Source organism: Sceloporus occidentalis, unplaced genomic scaffold (genome assembly GCF_023333645.1).
Source record: "Sceloporus occidentalis isolate IW3139 unplaced genomic scaffold, rSceOcc1.0.p SCAF_187, whole genome shotgun sequence".
Taxonomy (NCBI): Eukaryota; Metazoa; Chordata; class Lepidosauria; order Squamata; family Phrynosomatidae; genus Sceloporus; species Sceloporus occidentalis.
Genome location: NW_028317167.1, coordinates 190656 through 213477, shown reverse-complemented (window position 1 = coordinate 213477; position 22822 = coordinate 190656). Strand labels below are relative to the sequence as shown.

At 44.1% G+C, this 22822-nt stretch overlaps 1 protein-coding gene across 1 annotated transcript in view; it reads right to left on the bottom strand.

Moving 5' to 3' along the window:
* Window positions 1-5611, bottom strand: part of LOC149278643 (succinate dehydrogenase [ubiquinone] flavoprotein subunit A, mitochondrial-like) — a 32403-nt gene extending 26792 nt beyond the window's left edge. Inside the window, exons 1-3 of the mRNA XM_089501912.1 lie at window positions 4921-5611; window positions 3732-4238; window positions 3008-3186 (exon numbers count right to left, since the gene is read on the bottom strand). Of these exons, the coding sequence (XP_089358038.1) occupies window positions 3008-3186; window positions 3732-4238; window positions 4921-5611 (1377 nt within the window). The remainder of the gene's footprint in view (window positions 1-3007; window positions 3187-3731; window positions 4239-4920) is intronic.
* Window positions 5612-22822: the final 17211 nt, after the last annotated feature.

Genomic DNA, 22822 nt, shown 5'->3' with positions numbered 1-22822 from the left:
CTAATTATAGAATCCGAAACGAGTCTATCAGGATGGGGTGCTCGCTGTGGACCTTTTTCCACAGGAGGCAAATGGTCCATAAAAGAATCCCATCTCCATATCAATTGCTTGGAGCTCCTGGCGGGGTGTTTCGCTCTCAAGAGTTTTGCGAAAAACAAATCGCATTGCTGCATTCTTTTACAGATGGACAATGTGTCTGCTGTGCAATATGTCAATCGATTGGGAGGTACGAGATCATAACTTCTAGCCCACATTGCGAAAAACTTTTGGCATTTTTGTCTGGACAGGGATATTGTTTTGAGAGCAGAATATCTCCCAGGACTCTCCAATTCCATAGCGGAAGATAGTTTGGTAGATACCAGCGACTAGAATCTGAATCCCTTGATTTTCCAACAAATCCTTTCTATTTGGGGCCCTCTTCATATAGACCTATTCGCCTCGCATTTAAATCGCCAACTTCCTCAATTTTTCAGTTGGCGCCCCGATCCCTAAGCGCTGGGAGTAGATGCTTTTCTTCAAACTTGGCCAACCATGACCCTATATGCGTTCCCTCTATTTGCTCTCATCCCGAGAGTCCTGATTCATACAATAGCCATGAAATCAACTCTAGTTTTAATAACCCCACGATGGCCCACTCAAACTTGGTTCCCTCAACTCCTAGGGATGACCATAGATTTTCCCCGTATTCTACCAGCAATATACAATATCCTTCAGGATCCACAGGGAAACCCTCATCCTCTAATTACATCGGGACAACTTTCTCTGGTTGCTTGGTTAATCTCAGGACAACAGAATATGATCAGGGATTTTCACAATCAACTAGAGACATCCTTTCAGAGGCCTGGGCTCCAGGTACCAGGACAGTTTACAGATCAGCCTGGAAATTATGGCTTCATTGGTGCATGCAATGGGATTTGGATCCCGTTCATGCATCTATCTCCCATATCTTAAATTTTCTCTCTTTCTCTTTTGATGAAGGAAAGGCGTATCGTACAATAAATGTTTATCATTCTGCTATTTCTTCTAATCATTCACCGATTGATTCTATCCCTGTAGATAAACACCCCCTAATTTGCAAATTAATGAAAGGAATTCGCTTCAAGAGGCCCCCTCTTCCCAAATATCAATCTACTTGGGATGTTAGTGTTCTTCTAAACCTTATCATCTCATGGGGAGATAATGACTCATTAACCTTAAAATTACTTTCATTTAAACATACATTTTTACTATGTCTTATATCTTTTAAGAGAGTTTCTGACGTAAAAGCGCTAGACATATCCCGTAGACACTATTCTCCTCAAGGGGTTCATTTTTCTATATCTAGACGTACAAAAACAAATTTACAGTTTTTTACCCTGCATTTCCTCACCATAATAACTTGTGTGTAGTTCGCTGCTTAAAAACATATGAATCAAAAACTATTAATCTTAGAACCCAATCTTCTCAATTACTCATTTCCTATTGTAAACCATACTTACCAGTATCTTCTCCTACTTTAGCTAGATGTGTTAGACAAACTATGAACTTAGCAGGTATTGATACCAAGAAGTTTGGCGCCCATTCAACTAGAGGAGCCATGTCCACCAAAGTTCTTCAAGCAGGAGGTTCCCTATCGGATATTCTTAAAGCAGCCAATTGGTCATCTGAATCAACATTTAAAAGCTTTTATTTTAGACCTGAATCTCATGTGTCTATGTCTATTCTTTAGAAATATGATACTTAAATTAATGAACGTATTTTACAGATCTTAGCTTTAAACTTGCATAATATGAAGCCTTCGATGTTTCGATGTTATGACAGTTCTTCTGATTACAGTTTTTTCCTACTTCAACCATATCACATCAAAGAAAGAGGAAGTGAAAGAGGACTCCAGATGTTATATTACCTAGGCTACATGCTGATTGGTTACTAGTTACCTGTTACACACCTGACTAATTTAAAAAACTTTTACTTTACTTTGTTAACTCTTGCTGCTATGAGTAGTAAAAATCCATATTTTCCGTCACCAAGGTTAGGAAAATTGGAGATTTTCCTAACTTGCAGTGCAAGAAAATATAGATTTTATTAATGACAGGAGGCGAATATTATGCATTAAATTCCTTCTTTACTACTTCAGCAGCAAAATAGTTAAATACAAAGTTTGGTGGAACAAACAAAAACATCCAAACTTGAAAGACACAATAGAACACTGATCAGCATGCAGTAGAGGATATGTAGGTGTAGATTCCCAACCAATCTCCCTCTTTCGTGCTGCCGACTGGACGATAATCATAAACTTCCAAAACAAAGAACGATGGTGGGATAATATTCGCCTCCTGTCATTAATAAAATCTATATTTTCTTGCACTGCAAGTTAGGAAAATCTCCAATTTTATTACAGACAGGAGGCTTCATATTATGCATGTTTAAAGCTAGATATAAAAATTACAACACCACAGACGATATGTGAGTATCAGGTTTAAAATAAAAGGTCTTGAAGGTGGAGTCAGTGGACCAGTCTGCGGCTTTGAGTATCTCAGCCAAAGAACCACCAGCCAGGAAGGCTTTAGTTGACATAGCACTTCTGGAGGAATGGGCTCCAAACACAGAGATATCTATGCCCGCCAGAGACATGGTGGCTCTGACCCATCTAGCGAGAGTAGCCGAGGAGACAGGAAGGTTTATGGAAGGAAATTAGAAGCTGAGGAAGAGAGACATTACGAAGAGATGTAGTCTTGAGCTCATAGGCTTTGAGACAGGCAACAACACAGAGACGGATGATGCGGAAATGAAGGGTAGAAAACAGACTGTAAACCAGTTTTAGTACGTCTCTGGATTTTAAAACTAACACCATTAGGTACATATTGTCTAAGAGATATATCTAAAGCCCTGACATCTGAAACCCTTTTGAAAGAAATGAGACATAATAGAGTGGTTAGTGGTACATTGGAATGTACGGGATCCACCTCCTGTTCCATGCACCAAAGTAACCAAAGCTTCCAGGCAGATCCGTAATTAGTTCTGGTACCCGGAGCCCAGGTTTCGGAAAGGATACATCTAGCCGAGTCTGAAATTTCCGGATCAAGTTGTGCTGCCCTGATACTAGGCAGGTCACAAGGGGTAACTGGTGGGAGAGGACCAGAGGGTGGAAGTTCCCTGCTGGGTCGAGGAGGATGTCCTGATGGAAAGGAAGGGTCCTCGGGAAATCTATTAGGATACTCAATAGGAGAGGAAACCATGGTTGTGTTTGCCACCATGGAACAACTAGGGCCAGGACTGCTCTCTGGGAGCATGTAAGGAGGAGAACCCTGGAGATCATGGAGAAGGGGGGAAAGGCATAGTTGATCCCTTCTGACCAGTCCTGAAGGAAAGCATCCTGGCCTTCGGCTTCCAGGTCTGGTCGCCAGCTGAAGAATCGGGAAAGTTGAGTGTTGAGTCTCGAGGGAAACAGATCTATGGAAAATGGGTCCCAAAGGGTTGAAAGGGTCAGAAAAACTGAGGGATTCAGTTTCCAATCGCTGGAATCTGTGAGAAAACGTGAGTTCCAATCCGCTATGGTGTTGGATAGCCCTGGCAGATATTCTGCTCTGAGAAAGATGTCTCGCTCTAGACAGAAGTGCCATAAGTGGCCCCCCCCAGACAGTTCACATACTGAACCGCGGATATATCGTCCATCTTGAGGAGAACGCAACAATGAGTTTTGTCCTTCGCAAAACTCCTTATTGCGAAAAACCCTGCCAGTAATTCCAAACAATTGATGTGAAGATTGAGTTCTGTTATGGGCCACTTCCCTCCGGTGGAGATTGACCCGCAACGAGCTCCCCAACCCAAACGACTGGCATTGGACTCTATGACTATGTCTGGGAATGAGATGAAGATTGCTTTGCTCTTCCATTCCATCTGCGAAGGTGGAGAAGCCACCACCGTAGTTCTTCTTCCGTGTCTGGGGTTAGGGAAATCTCGTCTAAATATCCGAGACCATTGCGGAGATGTTGAGCCTTCAAACGTTGAAGTGCTCGATAATGGAGGGGAGCAGGGAAAATGGCTTGGATAGAGGCTGACAAAAGGCCTACTACTCGAGCTAGGGATCTGATAGAGATCAGGCGTTTGTTCAGAATAGAGGAAATCTCTTTCCTTTATGGTTTTGAGTTTCCTTGGAGGAAGACTCAGTGTAGCGGACTGTGAATTAACTAGGAATTCCAGAAATTCTATTTCCTGGGTTGGAGATAGAATGGATTTCTCGCTGTTGATGATAAAACCTAAGTTTGAGAGAAGGGAAACTGTCCAAGATTTGTGAAGAGAGATGGTCTCTAGGTCTTGAGACATTATAAGGATGTCGTCTAGATATATAATGAGTCTGACACCCCTGCTGCGTAGTAGTGATACCATGGTGCAGAAGACAACCCAAATGGCAAGCATGTAAATTGCCATTTCATATTCTTCCAGAGGAATTAGAGAAATGGTTGATGGGACAGATGAATGGTACAGTAAGATAGGCGTCCTTTAAATCTATCTTTATGAGCCAATCTTTGTGAATGAGAAGGTCTCAAAGGAGGTGAATTCCTTCCATTTTGAAATGGTTGTATTTCACAAAGGCATTGAGAGTGCGTAAAATGATAACCGGTCTGTGGCTGGAACCCCTTTTCTTTACCAAGAACAAATTGCTCAGGAAACCAGGGGAGTTTAGAGGGACCTGAATAATAGCACCTTTGTGGGACAAGCCTGAGATTTCTTCTTGGATAAGCAAAGTGTCTTGTTGGGTAAAATGAATTGGATGGGGAAGCTGATCCTGAAAGGGGGGAAACATGAATTCTATTTGGTAATCCCTTACTGTATCTAGAACCCAAGAGTCGTTTGTGATACGACTCCTGATAGGGAAAAAATGTAATAATCTCCCCCCCCCAGCCTGTTGGGGGAAGAAAGGGGAGCAGTATTACTTACTGAAAGAGGATCTTCCACGAGGAGTTCCTCGATGGCCCCGTGCTTTCCAGGGTCTTCCCCAATGTGGAAAGAAAGGGAGAGGGTTGGAGTTTCCTTGATAACCCTTATAAGACGAGGTGTAGCTTGGGTTATATGAAGAGGTCTGGTATGGAGGGTTTGGACGGCTGGGGAAACGACCTCTGCTTTTCCCAGCCCTGCCAAATATTTTTGGGTGGAGAACCTTCTTGAGACTGGCATTTGCCTTGTCCAGATTGGAGAAAACATTTACATATTTGTTAATGTCCTTCAGAAAGGCTTCTCCAAATAAACAACCTTCCGCAGCTGAGCCTGGTTCTTTAGTGGATAAATGGGCTAGCTGCGGGTCAATTTTAATAAAGATGCTTCGTCTGCGCTCTGCGGACATAGCGCAATTGGCGTTGCCCAGGAAGCAAATTGCCCTTTGCATCCAGCCACTTAGTATGTTAATGTCGACAGGACTGTCTGTGCGCTTGGCATCCTCTATGAGCTCCAGGACTTTGGCTAGAGGACCAGACACATACAGGAGCTTGTCTTGACAGGCTTTCAAGGACCTGTCAATGCCCTTTCGGGGGTTCTTCCCAGTTTTTGCGAGGTAGTGGATTACTGTCTCGTCTAATTCTGGGGTCTCAATTACCTTATGAGGTAAGACTGGTCTTGGGCATTCTGCCCGCATCTTGTTGCGAGCTCCCTGTTCGAGAGCTTGTCACATCCAGAGCTCCATATATTTAGAGACTTGTTCGGTTGGTACCCACTCGGCCGAGCGGGGATGTTTTATTTGGTCTGGATGGAAAAAGGGGAACCCCTTAGCATCCAGAATAGAGTCTTCAGTTTTTCCAGGCTGATCATTATGATCTTGGGAGTCTGAATACAAATCGGATGAGGAGTCAGTTATTAGCGATTTCGGAGTCCGAATCACTGCTAGAGGAGGTATGGAAGGAATCAGGCTTCCTCCTATAATGGGCCTTCTGAGCTTGTTCGCCTTCCTCACGAGCAGAGGGTTTAGATTTGGTCTGGGTGTCAGACACGTCTTTCACATGCGCAGAGCGCAAAGATAAGTCTGTTTCTTTCCCATGTAAACGGCTTTTAGCGCGTTAGGGGGAGTCTGAAGATAGTGAAAAGCAGTGTTTCCTTTTTTGGGTGGCCTTCCCAGACCTCCTCATGCCTATGGCTAAAGTAGATTCCTACTCCTCAGGTGACCAAAATTGGTCTGAGGGGGTTCTAGGGTGACTATCCCTAGAGTGTTTTTTAGGTTTGGAATGGGATACTGCAGAGGCTATAGATTTCACCAATGACTCCTGCATTGGCCAAAACCACCACGGTGGAGACAGACTTTGAGACTGTATTATCCCAGATGTCCTTAATATGGGCCTCAGAAATTGAACCAGGTGTAGGAATAGAGGCAGGAGTGGGCATATCACCTGCCTTTTTCAGTTCCTTTGAAGACATAGTAAAACAGCAACAAAAGGAGACACTCTGGAGCTGTTGAAACAATGTGCAGCTTTCCTGAGGTAAGCTGAGGTGAAAAGGGGCGGGAATCTAGCTGAGAACCAGCTAGAGCCAAAATCACGCGAGACGTATGACGTCACGCGCGATTTCAGCAGAGAAGTGAAATAGATTGAGAAACTAACAAAGAAACGAAAACGCTGGACCCGAAAACGCATCAGAAATTGGCGCAAACAGGGTATGATAGAGGTAGTGGTGAGGGGAATAGTACAAACACCCAAAATAAGCAATTTGGTAAAAACAGCAACACTGTATAATTGAATGCGTGCACACCTGTGAAAGTGTGCGCATGCACCCACTGGCAGGATGAAATTAAACAGCCAGAGGGTAGTGACAAATACAGTAGCGTACCTAGCGGGGGGCGGGGGGGGGCGGTCCGCACCGGGTGCCGCTCATCAGGGGGGTGCCAACTTGCCGGCACCCGGCACCCCTCCAGAGACGGACAGTAATGTCCGCCGCTGGAGGAGAAGGCTCGCAAGGGAGCGGTATCGGAGGTCTTTAACGGTATCGGAGGTCTTTAACTGTTAAAGACCTCCGATACCGCTCCCTCGCGATCCCTGCGGCAACTGCTGCTGTGAGCCGGGGTTTGTTGTCAGATCCCGGCGCACAACACTGAAGCTGCGCCCACCGCCGTCCGTGCCCTCTGAACCGGAAGAAGACAGAAGAAGAGGAGCGAAGAGGAAGAAAAGGAGCTTACTGCTGTTAGAAGAAAAGATATGTGTGGATTGGTATGTGTGGAATCTGTGGATTGGTATGTGTGGATTGATAACTGTGGAATCTGTGGATTGGTAAGTGTGGATCGGTAAATGTGGATTGGTATGTGTGGATTGGTATGTGTGGATTGGTATGTGTGGATTGGTATGTGTGGAATATGTGGATTGGTAAATGTGGATTGGTAAGTGTGGATTGGTATGTGTGGAATCTGTGGATTGGTATGTGTGGATTGGTATGTGTGGAATCTGTGGATTGGTAAGTGTGGATTGGTATGTGTGGATTCTGTGGATTGGTATGTGTGGATTGGTATGTGTGGAATCTGTGGATTGGTAAATGTGGATTGGTAAATGTGGATTGGTAAATGTGGATTGGTATGTGTGGAATGTGTGGATTGGTAAATGTGGAATGTGTGGATTGGTAAATGTGGATTGGTATGTGTGGAATCTGTGGATTGGTAAATGTGGATTGGTAAATGTGGATTGGTAAGTGTGGATTGGTAAATGTGTGAGAGTGATGGGTGTTATGCTGTACCATTTCCAATGTCTTTTTCATTATGCTCTAAAGTACATCATAACTCCCATCACTCTATACTGTTGCATACAGTGGCAGAGCTGGGAGACAGAGGCCTTGCACCCCCACCGCAGGACTCCTGAAAGGTAAGTGAATTTCAAAGGGGGGAGAGGGTAGATAGTTAGGAGGGGGTAGATAGGGAGAAGGGAGTGAGACGTGGGGATAGGGGGTAGATAGGGAGAAGGGAGTCAGAAGGGGGTGAGAATGGTTAGATAGGGAGAAAGGAGGGTAGCAAGAATATTGAAATAAAGAGTCAGAATGAGAGAGCGAAAATGAATGGATTAATGTGTGGATGAATTGTGTGAATGAGTGAGAGAATTAATGAATTTGTGAGAATGCATCAATGAATATGTGTAAATAATTTGTGTAAAAGAATAAATGATTGTGTGAATGAAAGTGAATTAGTGAGTGACTGTAAAAGTGTTTGTGTTAATCATAGGTGTATAGTTGATTTGTCAAAAAGGCAAAGATGGTATATGCAGGGTGTTTATGGGACAAAAATGGCACAGGCAGGGTATTTATGGGACAAAGATGGCACAGGTAGCGTGTTTATGGGACAAAGATGGCGTACACTCGGCTGTTTGGGAACAATGCTGACTCATGCTGGGTTGTTTGGGGGCAAAGATGGCACGTCCTATGTGTGTGTAATTTGGGTGCTGGTCAGGTTCTATGTGGGCAATGTGGACGCTGTTTTTTTTGAGGGTTATTAAAGAAAGCACTATTATATGTTCAGTAAATGTTATTTAAACGTATTTATTTTACTTATAAGTTATTCATTTATTTTTTCAGATTTCTTGTTGGTTACAGTTGACATACAGTTTACAAATTGGTGCAATAAATATTCTTGCCAACATAATTTTGTAGATGTCTTTACATTTGGGGGGGGGTGCCACTTACAGGATCCGCCCCGGGTGCCAAATACTCTAGGTACACCCCTGGACAAATATTAGAAAATAAATGAAAGCAATTTAAACCACATAACTGAGGTAAAAAATACAATTCAGAGAGCAAAAAACAGTTGGCACTTATCTGTGCAGCTGAGCAGCAAGAAAGAGTGAGATTGGTTGGGGATCTACACCTACATATCCTCTACTGCATGCTGATTGGCTACTCAGTGTTCTATTGTGTCTTTCAAGTTTCGATGTTTTTGTTTGTTCCACCAAACATTGTATTTAACTATTTTGCTGCTGAAGTAGTAAAGAAGGAATTTAATGCATAATATGAAGCCTCCTGTCTGTAATAAAATCTCAAATTAGACCCCCAAAATTACTATTTCAATTGTAGATATACAAATGTGGTTAAATTTATTGTTTTATTAATTTTAAAGTAATTCTCCATAAAAATATAAGGCAACATGAAGTGGACAATAATTGGACAATTCATATTGTAAGTAATGAATCCAGCATATTATTGGGCCAGATTGAGAAACTGAAATGATGGCATAATGGATGATGTGTCTCCAGTGAAATTTCCACAGGGCATGGTAGGAAGTGCCTATAGAGTGTTGTAAGTAAATCCTCATTTGGTATTCTTTCAGAAAGACTTGCAGATTTTTTTTCTTCCTCTACTGTCTAGCTCTTCTTACTGTCTGGCTTTTGATTAAGCAGTGACATCGTTGCTTTCATATCCTTGTCGGACTCTTCCAAGACACTACCGGGATCACTCTGTTTTCACGTTGAACATTTCCTACTTGTCTAACAGTAAAAAGGGAAGCATTGAAACGATTCTGGTTATTTAGATTAGTTGTCACTGTGGAAGCTGGCAAGAGAGTATGTCATATTACAGATATACCCTATGATTGAACATGTAGGAGGAATACTCCTGTTTACTTGTACCCAGGGTCAGGTGTTTCTGGTCATACATGCAAAGATAACAGGTAAGGCATGCACCATAAAGCCATACATCCCAACTGTGCTGTTTCATATTATTTAGCAGTGGAAAAACAGGGCTAACAATGAGACTGCAAAACTTAGCATCTCCAGTAGTGTATTTACTTGGCTGAGGAATTACATCATATGTCTTTTTAATGATGTAGGATACAGCATGATAGGAAGGCCATACATGGACTGTTGTCAAGATCCTTGTAACAAGTCCATTGAGCCTTATTGTCCAATAGAGTGATCTGCTCCTGTTTTTGCAGCAGAGGGACTGCAGAACATGAAGACCGGTAGTATCTTTCTACTATGCCAGAAATTACAACAGCAAAACTCTATACATACATCCATATACACAGGTGCATACCTAGCGTATGTGGCACCCTGGACAGATCCACGCCCCCCTTTAGGTGTGCTACTGCATATACAGTACATACCTGGGAATTCTCTGGTTTTCACACCACATACTCCAGGGGAAGCGCAGCTTCCCTAGGTCACTGCAGCGACTATGCAACACACTCCCTGCCAAAAAGGCGCGTACACCACGACATCAGCAGGTCCTCCTACCGGAGGGGACTCCGTGTAGCCGGGGCCAGAGAGTTCCCAGATATGGTTATACGTATAACATACACATATATACACAGGTCCGTATTATGCCACAATGTTGAATACATGGAGTAAGGTGATTGTTGACCCCTAAGCAAGTCTTGTATAATCTTGCTGCACTTATTTAAACATCTTTCAGCCGCTGGCATAACTACAGGGGTCGCAGCTGGGATGGGGCCTGTGCCTCTAGGTACGCACCTTGTCTCTTTGTACCGATTCAAAATAGTTTAGCAAGGATGTCTAATTGTGTATGTGTAAGCATGCATGTGTAATTTGTGTAAGCCTGTCCGCATATACACTTACAGGCCACTTTATTACCGTATTTGCTCAATTATAAGATGACCCTGATTATAAGACGACCCCCCAAAATCTGAAAATGTATTAAGAAAAAAAGAAAAAGCCTGAATATAAGTCGACCCCATAGGAAAAAAGTTTTACTAGTAAAAATTAATTAGTGTAAAGTATTTTTTCATATTTAATTTAAAGCTATGATTGAGAAAAATATTTTTTTGTTTTTATTTCCTTTTATTTGCCAACCTGCCCCCAGCCCCAGATATGCACATCTGCCCCCAGGCTTGCCACTCTGCCTCCCTGATATGCCTTATACCCCCCTATATACCACTCTGCCTCCCTGATATGCCTTATACCCTCCTATATGACACTCTGCCTCCAGAAATGCCTTATACCCCCTTTATGCCGCTCTGTGTCAGGACTACCCGTACAATGGCACTTACCGCAGGAGTTATTCTGCCCAGTCCCCTGATACAAAGGGAGAAGCCCCAAGTAACAGAGAACCAGGACTTAGAGGATCCCAACAGTAAGGAGGCCTAGTACGGGCAGGTAGATATAGGTACAGGTACAGGTAGAGTAGACAGGTGAAGGAATCTCCAGACGAGCCAAACTGGTACACAGAGCAGGTAGTCACACAAGCCAGGGGGTCGAGACAAGGAGCGGGTAGTCAGACGAGCCAAACTGGTACACGGAGCAGGTAGTCAAACAAGCCAGGAGTCGAGACACGGAGCGGGTAGTCAGACGAGCCAAACTGGTACACAAATCACCGAGCAGAGGTACAGAAACGCATTCCAAAAGAGTAAACAGGCAGGCAGAGGGTCAAAATAACGAAGATCAGGAGTACAGCAATATACGAGGTATATGACCACAACAGGGTGCAGGAGAAACGGATTTCCGGCTTTTTAAAGCCGGCGCCAACCTAAAACCCCGCCTCCAGGCTGATGTCACGGCCGAGCCCTCAGCCGTCCGTCACCACCCCAATGCCAACCACGCGGCATAGCTGCGCCCCCAGAGTTCCTGCGGTAGCCACCAGAAGATGAGGTAAGTATGGAGGCCGGGGGGACCTCAGACTCAATCCCTTGAGTTCCGTGCCGGCGGCGGATACGAGGGGTCGAGAACCCGGCGTCCGCGAGCAGCGATCCGCCCGCCGGAGCCGGGTGCCGGGTTATCGGGCGCCTGACATCTGCGAGCGACGTTCCGCCCGCCAACGCCGGGAGTCGGATCAGTGACACTCTGCCTCCAGAAATGTATTTTAACCCCTTTATGCCACTCTGCCTCCAGAAATGTCTTTTAACCCTTATATGCCACTCTGCCTCAAGAAATGCCTTATACCCCTATATGCCACCATAGGGAGTTAAAATACATATCTTGGGACATAGTGGCATATAGGGGGGTATACCAGTGCTTCTGACTCCCTGGTGTCTGGTGGGAGCAGCGGGTGTTCCGCCGGAACTTCTATGAGCACCGGAAGGTCATGTGATTGCGGTAGTGTGTCATAGAAGCTACGGCGGAAGTACAAGCAGTAGCGGGGGTTGTCTGCATTCAGGCCCGGACTGGGACAAAAAATAGGCCCAGGCATTTCAGACTGAGCAGCCCATTTTTATGAAAAAACATATATGTACATACATATACATAATACTTGGTCATTCAACATGGGAAGCCTGAAGCCACAATTTAGTACAACTAATCCTTAAAAAAAATATTATAGAGTAAATAACACAATACCCAATACCACCGTCAATGTTTGCCTCAGTGTATAGTGATAGGTGTTATGCTGTACCACCGTCAATGTTTGCCTCAGTATATAGTGATAGGTGTTATGCTGTACCACCTTCAGTGCGTGCCTCAGTATATAATGATAAAAGTTATCCTGTACCACTGTCAATGTCTGCCTCAGTATATAATGATAACAGTAATCTTATACCACCAGGCCCGGACTGGGACAAAAAACAGGCCCAGGCATTTCAGACTGAGCAGCCCATTTTTATGAAAAAACATATATGTACATACATATACATAATACTTGGTCATTCAACATGGGAAGTCTGAAGCCACAATTTAGTACAACTAATCCTTTAAAAAAATATTAGAGTAAATAACACAATATCTTATCTTTTCCACTAAATGATTTCAGGGCCTTCAATGTTTTGTCCCCTGAAGTCACTACAAATTCAGGAGGGCATTTTATCTCTGGATAAGTAAAAATGAAATAGTTCCTACTGTAAATTAAGGAAACAGATAAGCAAACACACACACCAGGACAGGCTTTTCCACACCGACACCCAGACACACACACCAGGACAGGCTCTGCCACACCGACACCCAAACACACACCAGGACAGGCTCTGCCACACCGACATCAAAACACACACACACCAGGACAGGCTATGCCACTCCGACATCCAAACACACACACACACCAGGACAGTTAAAAAAAGAAGAAATGGTTCAGCACTCAACTCCCAGGAAGCTGGGAGCTAGCAGGAAAAAAGGGCAAAACAAAAACAGAAAGCATAACAAAAATAGCAACGTTTGGCCGAAACGTTGCTTTTTTGTTTTGCTTTCTTTGAATAAAGTAGCCTAAGGATTGGAAGCTGATTGGAGTGCTGGGGTTCTTTTCTGTGTTCAAACACACCAGGACAGGCTCTGCCACACCAACACCCAAACACACGCCCCAGGACAGGCTCTGCCACACTGACACCCAGACACACACATCAGGACATGCTCTGCCACATTGACACCCAGACACACACACCAGGACAGGCTCTGGACAGGCACACCGACACCCAAACACACACACCAGGACAGGCTCTGTCACACCAACACCTATACACAAACACACACCAGGACAGGCTCTGCTACACTGACACCCACACACATACACAACAGGACAGGCTCTGCCACACTGACACCCAATCACAAACACCTGGACAGGCTTTGCCACACTGACACCCGCATCCGGAGGGTTTCCACGGACGGTTTCACTCAGCCTGCCTGTGGCATCTTTGCCCCCAAAACAGCTTGCCTGTGGCAACTTTGCCACCAAAACAGCCTTACTGTTGCATCTTTGCCCCCCCCTTACACATCCATGCTATCACACACACATATTCATTCACTCTTTCACAAATACTCATTCAGATACTCATTTACATATACTCATTCACATTCATTCACTCACTCCTTCACATATATTCATTCATTCTTTCATTCAATCTCACATACTCCATACAGCCTCCCTCACCCCCTTACCTGAACTAATGATGTACGCGCCGCCCGCAGACTTCCGCAGATCTGCACAGAGGAAGCAGACGGCAGCAGGGTCATGTGACGTACGTGACGTACGTCACATGGTTCCGTTGGATTCCTGCATCCCCCTGGCCCCCCTGTTTTAAGGTAGGGGCCTGGAGCTGCAGCTCCATTAGCCCCTAAGTCAATCCGCCCCTGCCGCGGCCCGGCCCACCGATGGCCAGTCCGGGGCCTGTCTGCGTTCATCGAGCGGACGTTCACTGGCTGGCAGAGAAGAGAATCCCCCGCAGCGCTGCGGGGAATCCTCCTCTCTGGCAGCTGGGGAAGGTATGCGCGTAGACAACCTCCGCTGCTGCCGACACTTTTGCCGGCACTCGGTGTAAGTGCCGGCAGCAGCTGAGGTTACCAGACAGGAGGATCCAGGTCCCCTGCAGCGCTGCGGGGGATCTGGATCTTAGTCTCATAGTCAGACCTCAATTGAGGTCTGATTAGAAGACGACCTTGATCATAAGACGAGGGGTATTTTTCAGAGCATTTGTCTGAAAAAAACCTTGTCTTATAATCGAGCAAATACGGTAGGTACACCTTGCTAGTACCGGGTTGGACCCCCATTTTGCCTTCAAAACTGCCTCCATTCTTCGTGGAATTCATACTTTCCACAAGGTGCTGGAAACATTCCTCAGAGATTTTGGCCCCTATGGACGCCATGGCAGCATGCAGGGGTGGGCTGGGCCAGGCCCTGCCCCCCAGGCCGGCCAAAATCTAATCTAACGGCCGCTTAGGTGCTGATGCCGCCGGCCGGCGCTACTTTAATACTTTAAAAAAAATATATAATATGGCAAGCCGGATCGGCTATTAAATAAAAAAAAAAGTATTAAAGTAGCGCCGGCTTCAGGCATCAGCACCCAGCGGCCGTATGCGATGGCCGCCAAGTGATGGGAGCAGCGTGAGGGGTGAAAGGTGAGTGCGAGAGGGCGGAGCTTTCACCCCTCACGCTGCTCCCATCACTATGCAGCCATCAGACTGCTGGAAAACTAATCTAAACGCCCGCTGGGTGCTGATGCCACAGGCCGGAGCTATTAAATGAAAAAAAAAAGCATTAAAGTAGCTCCGGCCGGCGGCATCAGCACGCAGCGGCCGTTTAGATTAGTTTTCCAGCAGTCTGATGGTCGCATAGTGATGGGAGCAGCGTGATGGGTGAAAGCTCCGCCCCCTCACACTCAGACTGCTGGAGCACCGGATGTCGTGTCACTGACATCCTGCATACATGGGGATGGAGGTCTAGACGAAACCCCCCAAAAGTGGAAGTAGAAGGTTTGTAAACAATTTATTTTTGTACAAGCTATATATTTTTATTTTTTTTGTTAAAAACAAAAAAATAGGTATGTGTGTGTGTGTATGTAAGTGTGTCCCCAGTGTCACTTCTGTCCCCAATCAGCCCCCCCATGTCATTGCTGTCCCCATTCAGCTCCCCAATGTCGCCTCTGTCCCCAACCATCCCCTCCCAGTGTCACCTCTGTCCCCTTTTGACCCCCCATGTCATTGCTGTCCCCATTCAGCTCCCCAGTGTCATCTCTGTCCCCAATCAGACCCTCCCAGTGTCACCTCTGTCCCCCTTCAGCCCCCGTGTCATTGCTGTCCCCATTCAGCTCTACAGTGCCACCTCTGTCCCCAATCAGCTCCTCCCAGTATCATCTCTGTCCCCAATCAGACCCTCCCAGTGTCACCTCTGTCCCCCTTCAGCCCCCGTGTCATTGCTGTCCCCATTCAGCTCCCCAGTGTCACCTCTGTTCCCAATCAGCCCCTCCCAGTGTCATCTCTGTCCCCAATCAGACCCTCCCAGTGTCACCTCTGTCCCCCTTCAGCCCCCGTGTCATTGCTGTCCCCATTCAGCTCTTCAGTGTCAGCTCTGTCCCCAATCAGCCCACTTTATGGTATGATCCTGGTAGGGTACTCATATTAGCCTTTACAATTTTCCTGCTGCTGTGTACTATACTTCCCATAATCCTCAGCCAGTATCATGGGGACATTTAACTGGCTGAGCATCAGGGGGACATTAGGTTTTGCTTTTTTTTTACCATCCTTTGTTGCTATTAAATTTACTTATGTTGAACCACATTTGAATCATATTTGTCTTTTTATAATGAATATGCGCTCAGGAAAAGATGGGCATGTATGGTGGGCTGATTCGTGGCACAACGGGCCACTTCACTTGACTTGCCCCCCAGGCCTTAGGCTGCCAGCCCTCCCCTGGCATCATGCAGTTGCTGCAGATTCCTCGGCTGTGGAGGCCATTGGAGTACAGTGAACCCGTTGTCATGTTCAAGAAACCAGTATTGTGAAATGGTGCATTATCCTGCAGGAAGTATACATCAGAAGATGGGTAAACTAAGTACACTAAGGGGCCCAAAGTGTGCCAAGAAAATGTCTCCCCACACCATTACACCACCACCAGTCCTTATTGTTGATACAAGGCAGGACGGATCTATGCTTTCATATAGTTTACACCTAATCTGAATGTCACAGCTTGAATCGAAACTCATCAGACCAGACGTTCTTCCATTGTCCAATTTTGGTGAGCCTGTGCGAAGTGTAGCCTCAGTTTCCTGTTCTTAGCTGACAGGAATGACACCCAGTGTGGTCTTCAGTTGCTTTAGCCCATATGCTTTAACCCCTTAACGTCCATTGCCGGGTCAGGCACGTCATGCAAAACGGTTACTTAACGACCTATGACGTGCCTGACACGTCATCAGACTTAAACAAGCTTAGAAAGTGATCAATGATCACTTTCTAAGCTTAAACGGTGTTGCTGTAATGCCTCGATGTCGAGGCATTCAGCAACACCGAGATCGGCATGATGGGCCATGTCTGGCCCCTCCCCGGGGCGTCAACAGCCGCCATACATTGTATGGCGGCGGACGCCCGTTTTAAAAGCGTTTAGGAGGCGATCAACGATCACCTCCTAAACTTCAATGGTGTCGCTGGAATGCCTCGATCAGGAGGCATCCAGCGACACCAAACACTTACCTCTTGATGGACTGTGACCGCTCCGGAGAGCGGTCACAGCCGCAGCTGCACGCAGTCTTCACCATCCGCAAGATGGCGGCGGCCCGGGAAAAAAAATAATAAAGTTGAAAAAGTTCGCTAGAAGGTCTCCTGACCTTCTAGAGAACTCTGGCTCCACTTGCTGGTTGAATACAGGTACTGCATTCAACCATACAAGTCAATGGAGGCCAGCTTTCTAAACACTATGTGATTAGTAAAATATTTTTAAAAAAAATAAAAAAATTAAAAAAAAAAAAAAGAAAAAAAGAAAAAGCTTAAAAAAAACATGGTAACATTTAAAAATTATTATGCTTTAGAGGAACTATCCAGTTCCAGCAAAATGTAAAAAAAAATCCAAAAAGAGTAAAATAAATAAAATTAAAAAATAAAGTTTATTATTATGAGCAAGTGCTAAAATTAGCGCTGTATCTTCCCAAAAATCCTGACGTGGAAAAATTTAAATAAAAGCATTTCAAATACCCAAGGGGTGTCTAATTTAAAAAAATGAATGGTTTGATGGGGTAAATTGGAGTGGCCGGGCTCAAAGATAGGGCATAGGCACAGACTGACCGAAATGGGGGGGGGAAAAAAGCGCACTTCCAAAATGTGGCATTTTAACCTCAAACACCAGACAAACCCATACATGTGGGGTATGACTGAACTCGGGAGATGTTCCTGAACACATATTAGGGTGTTGTTTGATAGTGACGTATACCTGGAGCTATAAATTTATACCCAAAATACAATTTGTGTGAAAAAAAAATAAAAAAAAAATACTACCACAAAGTGTGGCAAAGGCTGGTGGTAGAATCTGATGCATGGAAAGGGTTAAATACTACCATTTTAAGTACCTTGGGGTGTCTAGTTTTCAAAAATATATGGTTTTATGAGGTAAATTGTAGTGGCCAGGCTCAAAGATAGGGCATAGGCACAGACTAACCAAAATAGGGGAAAAAAAGCGCACTTCCCAAATGTGGCCTTTTAACCCCAAACAGCAGTCAAACCCATGCATGGGTGGTATCACTGTACTCGAGAGATGTTATTGAACACATATTAGGGTGTTGTTTGATAGTGACGTATACCTGGAGCTATAAATGTATACCCAAAGTACAATTTGTGTAAAAAAAAATACCAAAAAAATACTAACACAAAGTGTGGCAAAGGCTGGTGGTAGAATCTCATGCATGGAAAGGGTTAAAATACTAGCATTTGAAATACCTTGGGGTGTCTAGTTTTCAAAAATATATGATTTGATGGGGTAAATTGCATTGGCCGGCTTCAAAGATACCCGAAATGGCACATGGGGGGAAGAATTACCAGATTTGGAAAAAATGGTTTTGAAATAGCAAAACGCTACCTGTACTTAATGCTCCATAACGTGCAGAAAAAAGCAAAAAAACATAAAAACATTGGGTATTTCTAAACTCAGGACAAATAGTAGAATATATTTAGTAGGGTTTTTCATTAGCTTTTTTGGATGAGTAAAAGATTTTTGGGGTAAAAGTCAGAAAATGTGGTTTTTTTTTACATTTTTCATCATATTTTATTACTTTTTTTATGGGAAATTAGATAATATGATTAAAACAATGGTATCTGAAGAAAGCCCTTCTTGTCCTGAAAAAAACAACATATAATTTGTGTGGGTTCACTAAATGAGTGAAGAGAAAATTACATCTAAACACGAACACCGCAAAAGTATTAAAACAGCCTCGGTCCCAATGGTATACAAGGTAAAACACAGCCTGGTCCTTAAGGGGTTAAGTGTTCAGAGATGGTATTCTGTATACCTTGGTTATTTGAGTTACTGTTGCCTTTCTGTCATCTCGAACCAGTCTGCCTATTCTCCTCTGACCTCAACAAGGCATTTTCACCCACACTGCTCACAGGATATTGTGTGCGTGAAAATCCCAGTAAATCAGCAGTTTCTGAAACACTCAGACCAGCCTTCTGGCACCTATAACCATGCCAAGTTCAAAGTCACTTAAATCCCCTTTCTCATGCTCGGTTTGAACTTCAGCAAGTTATCTTGACCACGTCTACATGCCTAAATGCATTGAGTTGCTGCCATGTGACTGGCTGTTTAGCTATTTGTGTTAACAAGCAATTGAGCAGGGGTACCTAATAAAGAGGCCAGTGAGTGTGTGCCAGAGTGTATGTTGTGGAGGGGGCAATGTTGGCACATACCAGCTGTTGGGGGGCCAATTTTCACACTATGGTTTCTACTTATGCCCGCACTTTCTGACAATGTTGCCATCCCGCTGTGCATACTGTTAGTGTTCTGTTTATTTTATCAGGAGGTTTAGCTGATGTGTTATTATCTTTACTTCAGTTGTTGATACCAGCTTTATAATATAACAGAACCTTTACCTTGAGCATAGTAGAGTGCTTACTTCTGACAGGAAGCCATTAAACGCTGTAGTTGCCTCAGCTGTAAATGAATACATTTTATACGGCATGAAGGAGCGTGCTGTCCTGTCAAGGTCACATATCGCTCAGCAGTGCATGTGAAAGTGCGCTAAAAACAGGAGTCATAATGAGCTAAACTCGAATCTGTTTTATTTCAACAACAAGGTCTGGTTTCTATTGTGATGACATTTTTCCCTGACACATCACTTACACGCAATGCTGAGCAGGACATGTAAAGCGGTGAATATGCGATCCATGATTAACTGTAATCTTTCTGCGCGTCCAGAGAGTGCAGGGAAATGCTTTATACATGTCAGCCAGCAGCTAGTTAAAACGCAGGTACCGGGGGTAAGCCGCCTGAAGCGATCCACGATAGATCCCGCCCTTATGGCCACATCTCCGCCCAAATGCGTGGCTTCGACTTAAATAACCCCTGTTCAGGTAAAACGCAAGGAGCGCACAATCAGGCTGGTTTAATGTTTCGCACCCACTACTAAAGCCAAAAAAACAATCACGTGACTCGATCTCCCAACCACAGCGGAGGAAAGGAAGCAACAGTCGTTAGACCCCGCCCATAAACCGCCCCCTGTGCCAAGTATTATATAAACAAACCCGTTCTGTAAGCTGACCGTCTCGTGTATCCGGTAACCTCTGGCTTCTCCGGTAAAATAAAAAGAACTCTATTTAGTGCTGAAACTCACCCTTCCTCCCAGCAATCTCCACGCAAGAAGTCTGGAAGCGGCTGTTCGCAGCGCTGCCATACTGATAACCCAGTTTAGAGCTGTCAGTTTAAAGAGCACTGCGCATGCGCGAAGCTATGCCAACTTCGTTGCCAAGGTACATGTCGAGGGAGTTACAGCAATCATTTAACGGAACGCGATAGTGAAGGTTCTGAGCGCCTGTCACGACCCCATCCCCACCCCGGGGCATTATTAATTATATGCGGATACAATGCATCGCTCAAGACCCAAACACTTAACCCGGTGGAAAAATATTTTTGTCCCCGCAACTTCTTATATCTGCAGTCATTGTTTTTAGTCATGTGATACTACACTGAGCGTATTAGTCCAGTTGGTACAATGAAGTCATTTCCCCCTAATTAGATAATATGGCTGGGTGATTAAGACTGGGGCATTCTGTTTAGCTCAAGCCGTATCATGCCCTAAAGGTGTATAGCTGGACAGATGTGCAGCTGCCTGAAAACAGTATGCAAAAACTAGAACTGTTGATAAATGCCTCTTTCTCATTCAGCGCACAGAGAAAAATGTATATATTTATATAGTTACCCACTATGTGTGAATAAATTGTCTCCTGTCTTCCGCAGAAATCCTTTTGGTGCCCTTTTACTTTCTTTTATGTGGACCTTGGCTCAAAGGTGCGCCCAGGTATGGATCTATAGTTTTAAAGCTATGTGTACGTTTTTTTGGACTATATATGTAATTTCTTCCATCGGATAGTCCTCAAATAGAAATATAAAAGCGTAGTTTTTAGGGGGGGCTCACACACTATACTGTTTTTATTTTCATACATTCTGGTTGTTTGGCAGGGAATGTTAAAAAATCAATAATTCAACGGAGAGGTGTATGATGTGTTAGGAATGTTTCACACCGTTTGTTTACTTTTAGAAAAATCTTTTTTAATATTTTCTTTCTATCAGTGCACGTTTATCATGGAGCAGTACGACATGACCAGAGATCACCTTAGGTGATCCCTAGCAGAGTCCGATGTTTACCTTTGACACTGCATGAAGGGAATGCCCGATTCTCCATTTTTTGCTTTCAAACGCTTTCGTTGTAACCAGCGCTTACATCTGTCAGTGTAACATTGCGGTAACTTCTGTCTTTCTTTCACTGCGTTGTCTTGAGTTGTAGTTTTCATCCCACATTACATTAACTACATGGTATGTTACTGACGGTATTGGAATTAGTTTCCCCGGTAAAAAAATAACCTTATTTTGGCATTTTTTTCTACTGACAATACATTATAACCAGTGGGCTGTTTCCTTTTCTGTTATTTATTTTAAGAATGGAATTAAATAAAAAATGCAAATGAAAATCTACAAATGAATTTTTGTTGCTTTACTATATGTAAATATAAATGACAGCCTTATAACAGCTTACATTTTACATATAAAAACCTATATTGTTTTTTCTAGGACAAGTTATATGGGGTGAATAACTGCCTCAGAGGATTTCCAATGCCAGAGTCAGGTGTCCATCACATCACATCCAATAAATTTATATTTTTATTGTAAATTAATAAAATTATGTATTTGTACATGCAAATAATTTGTACATGCAGAATGCACCCAAAATGGATATAGATGATGGCACACAACATATCAAAGGGTTGGTACATATAAGGCAAGGTTAAGTATAATTGATATTTAACAACAAACACCACATATGAGTAAGACATTTCTACAAGCACGCAGTAATCGTATGTGACATTCTCTATATTGGGGCTTTGTTTTTGATATGTATAGTCCAACAAACCATGTATCACAATACATAAATTCCCATTTCCACAAGAATGCCACCCTTTTACAGTACCGTTTAAGGAGAAATGTGGTCCACGAAAGCTCATTTGTCAGGTTTTTTTTGTTTTTTTAGGAGGGAAGAGGATAAGAAAGAGCCAAGATAAATAAATATCTTACCCTAACCACCTCTGAACCATGTGGGGGGGCTGGTGACACGGTTGCACTGTACTGACGAAAGCTCCAGCAGTCAGACAGGCAAAGCGCTTTAAAAGCAATTTTAAAATTGCCGCCCTCCGGAAGATCCGACTCGCGCATGCTCAGTAGCGCGATCGGATCTTCAGTGGAACGCAACGACACCCGGGCGTGCGTTCCACCAGAATGCGCATGCTCCCACTTCCTTGGCAACAAAAGGAGGAAACCGAATACATCCTCCGTAACGCGAACCGCTAAGGAGGGAAGACCTCTCTCTGCTCACCACCTGGGGAGCAATCGGAGGCTCACAAAACCCCCAGGCAGCAACCCGTGCGCCTCACCAGCTGCTGAAAACACCGGACTCCTGTCCGGACCGACGATTCCACTCTGTCAGTCCCTGAAAGGGACAAGAAAAAAAAACTGACTTCCCTAAGAAAAGACATTACCCACTCGTACTGCCACTGTATGCCAGGAAAAAATATATATTTATATAAAAAGCTTTGCATCTATATTGTTTTTTTATTATTTGATATAGAGAACCAGGCACGGCATTAATGACTGATCTTCTTTCCATGACAGCAGGGATCTGACAGTTTTTCTTGGATGTTGAGCATCTACTCTAACAAAAGTGTTACTTATGGAATCAGAAGTCATATTGGGCTGTCTGCTCCATGCACCGATGCTTGCCTTTAGGCAGGTATTAGATTTTTTTTTCTTTACTAGCGGCTGAGATTTTTGATGAGCTGCTTGATGCTGACCAGTCAGCAGCATTATCTTCCCCACAATTGGAACCTCTACGTTCAGTATTTACAGCATTTACACTAGGGCTCCATACCTGCAGAAAGTCTTGCATGTTCACATAAAAGCATGAGACTTCTGCCATGGATGCTCAGTACTGGGTGGTTTTACCAGCAACCATGGAGTTTTTTTGTGCCAGTGCCATTTTATAAAAGGATTT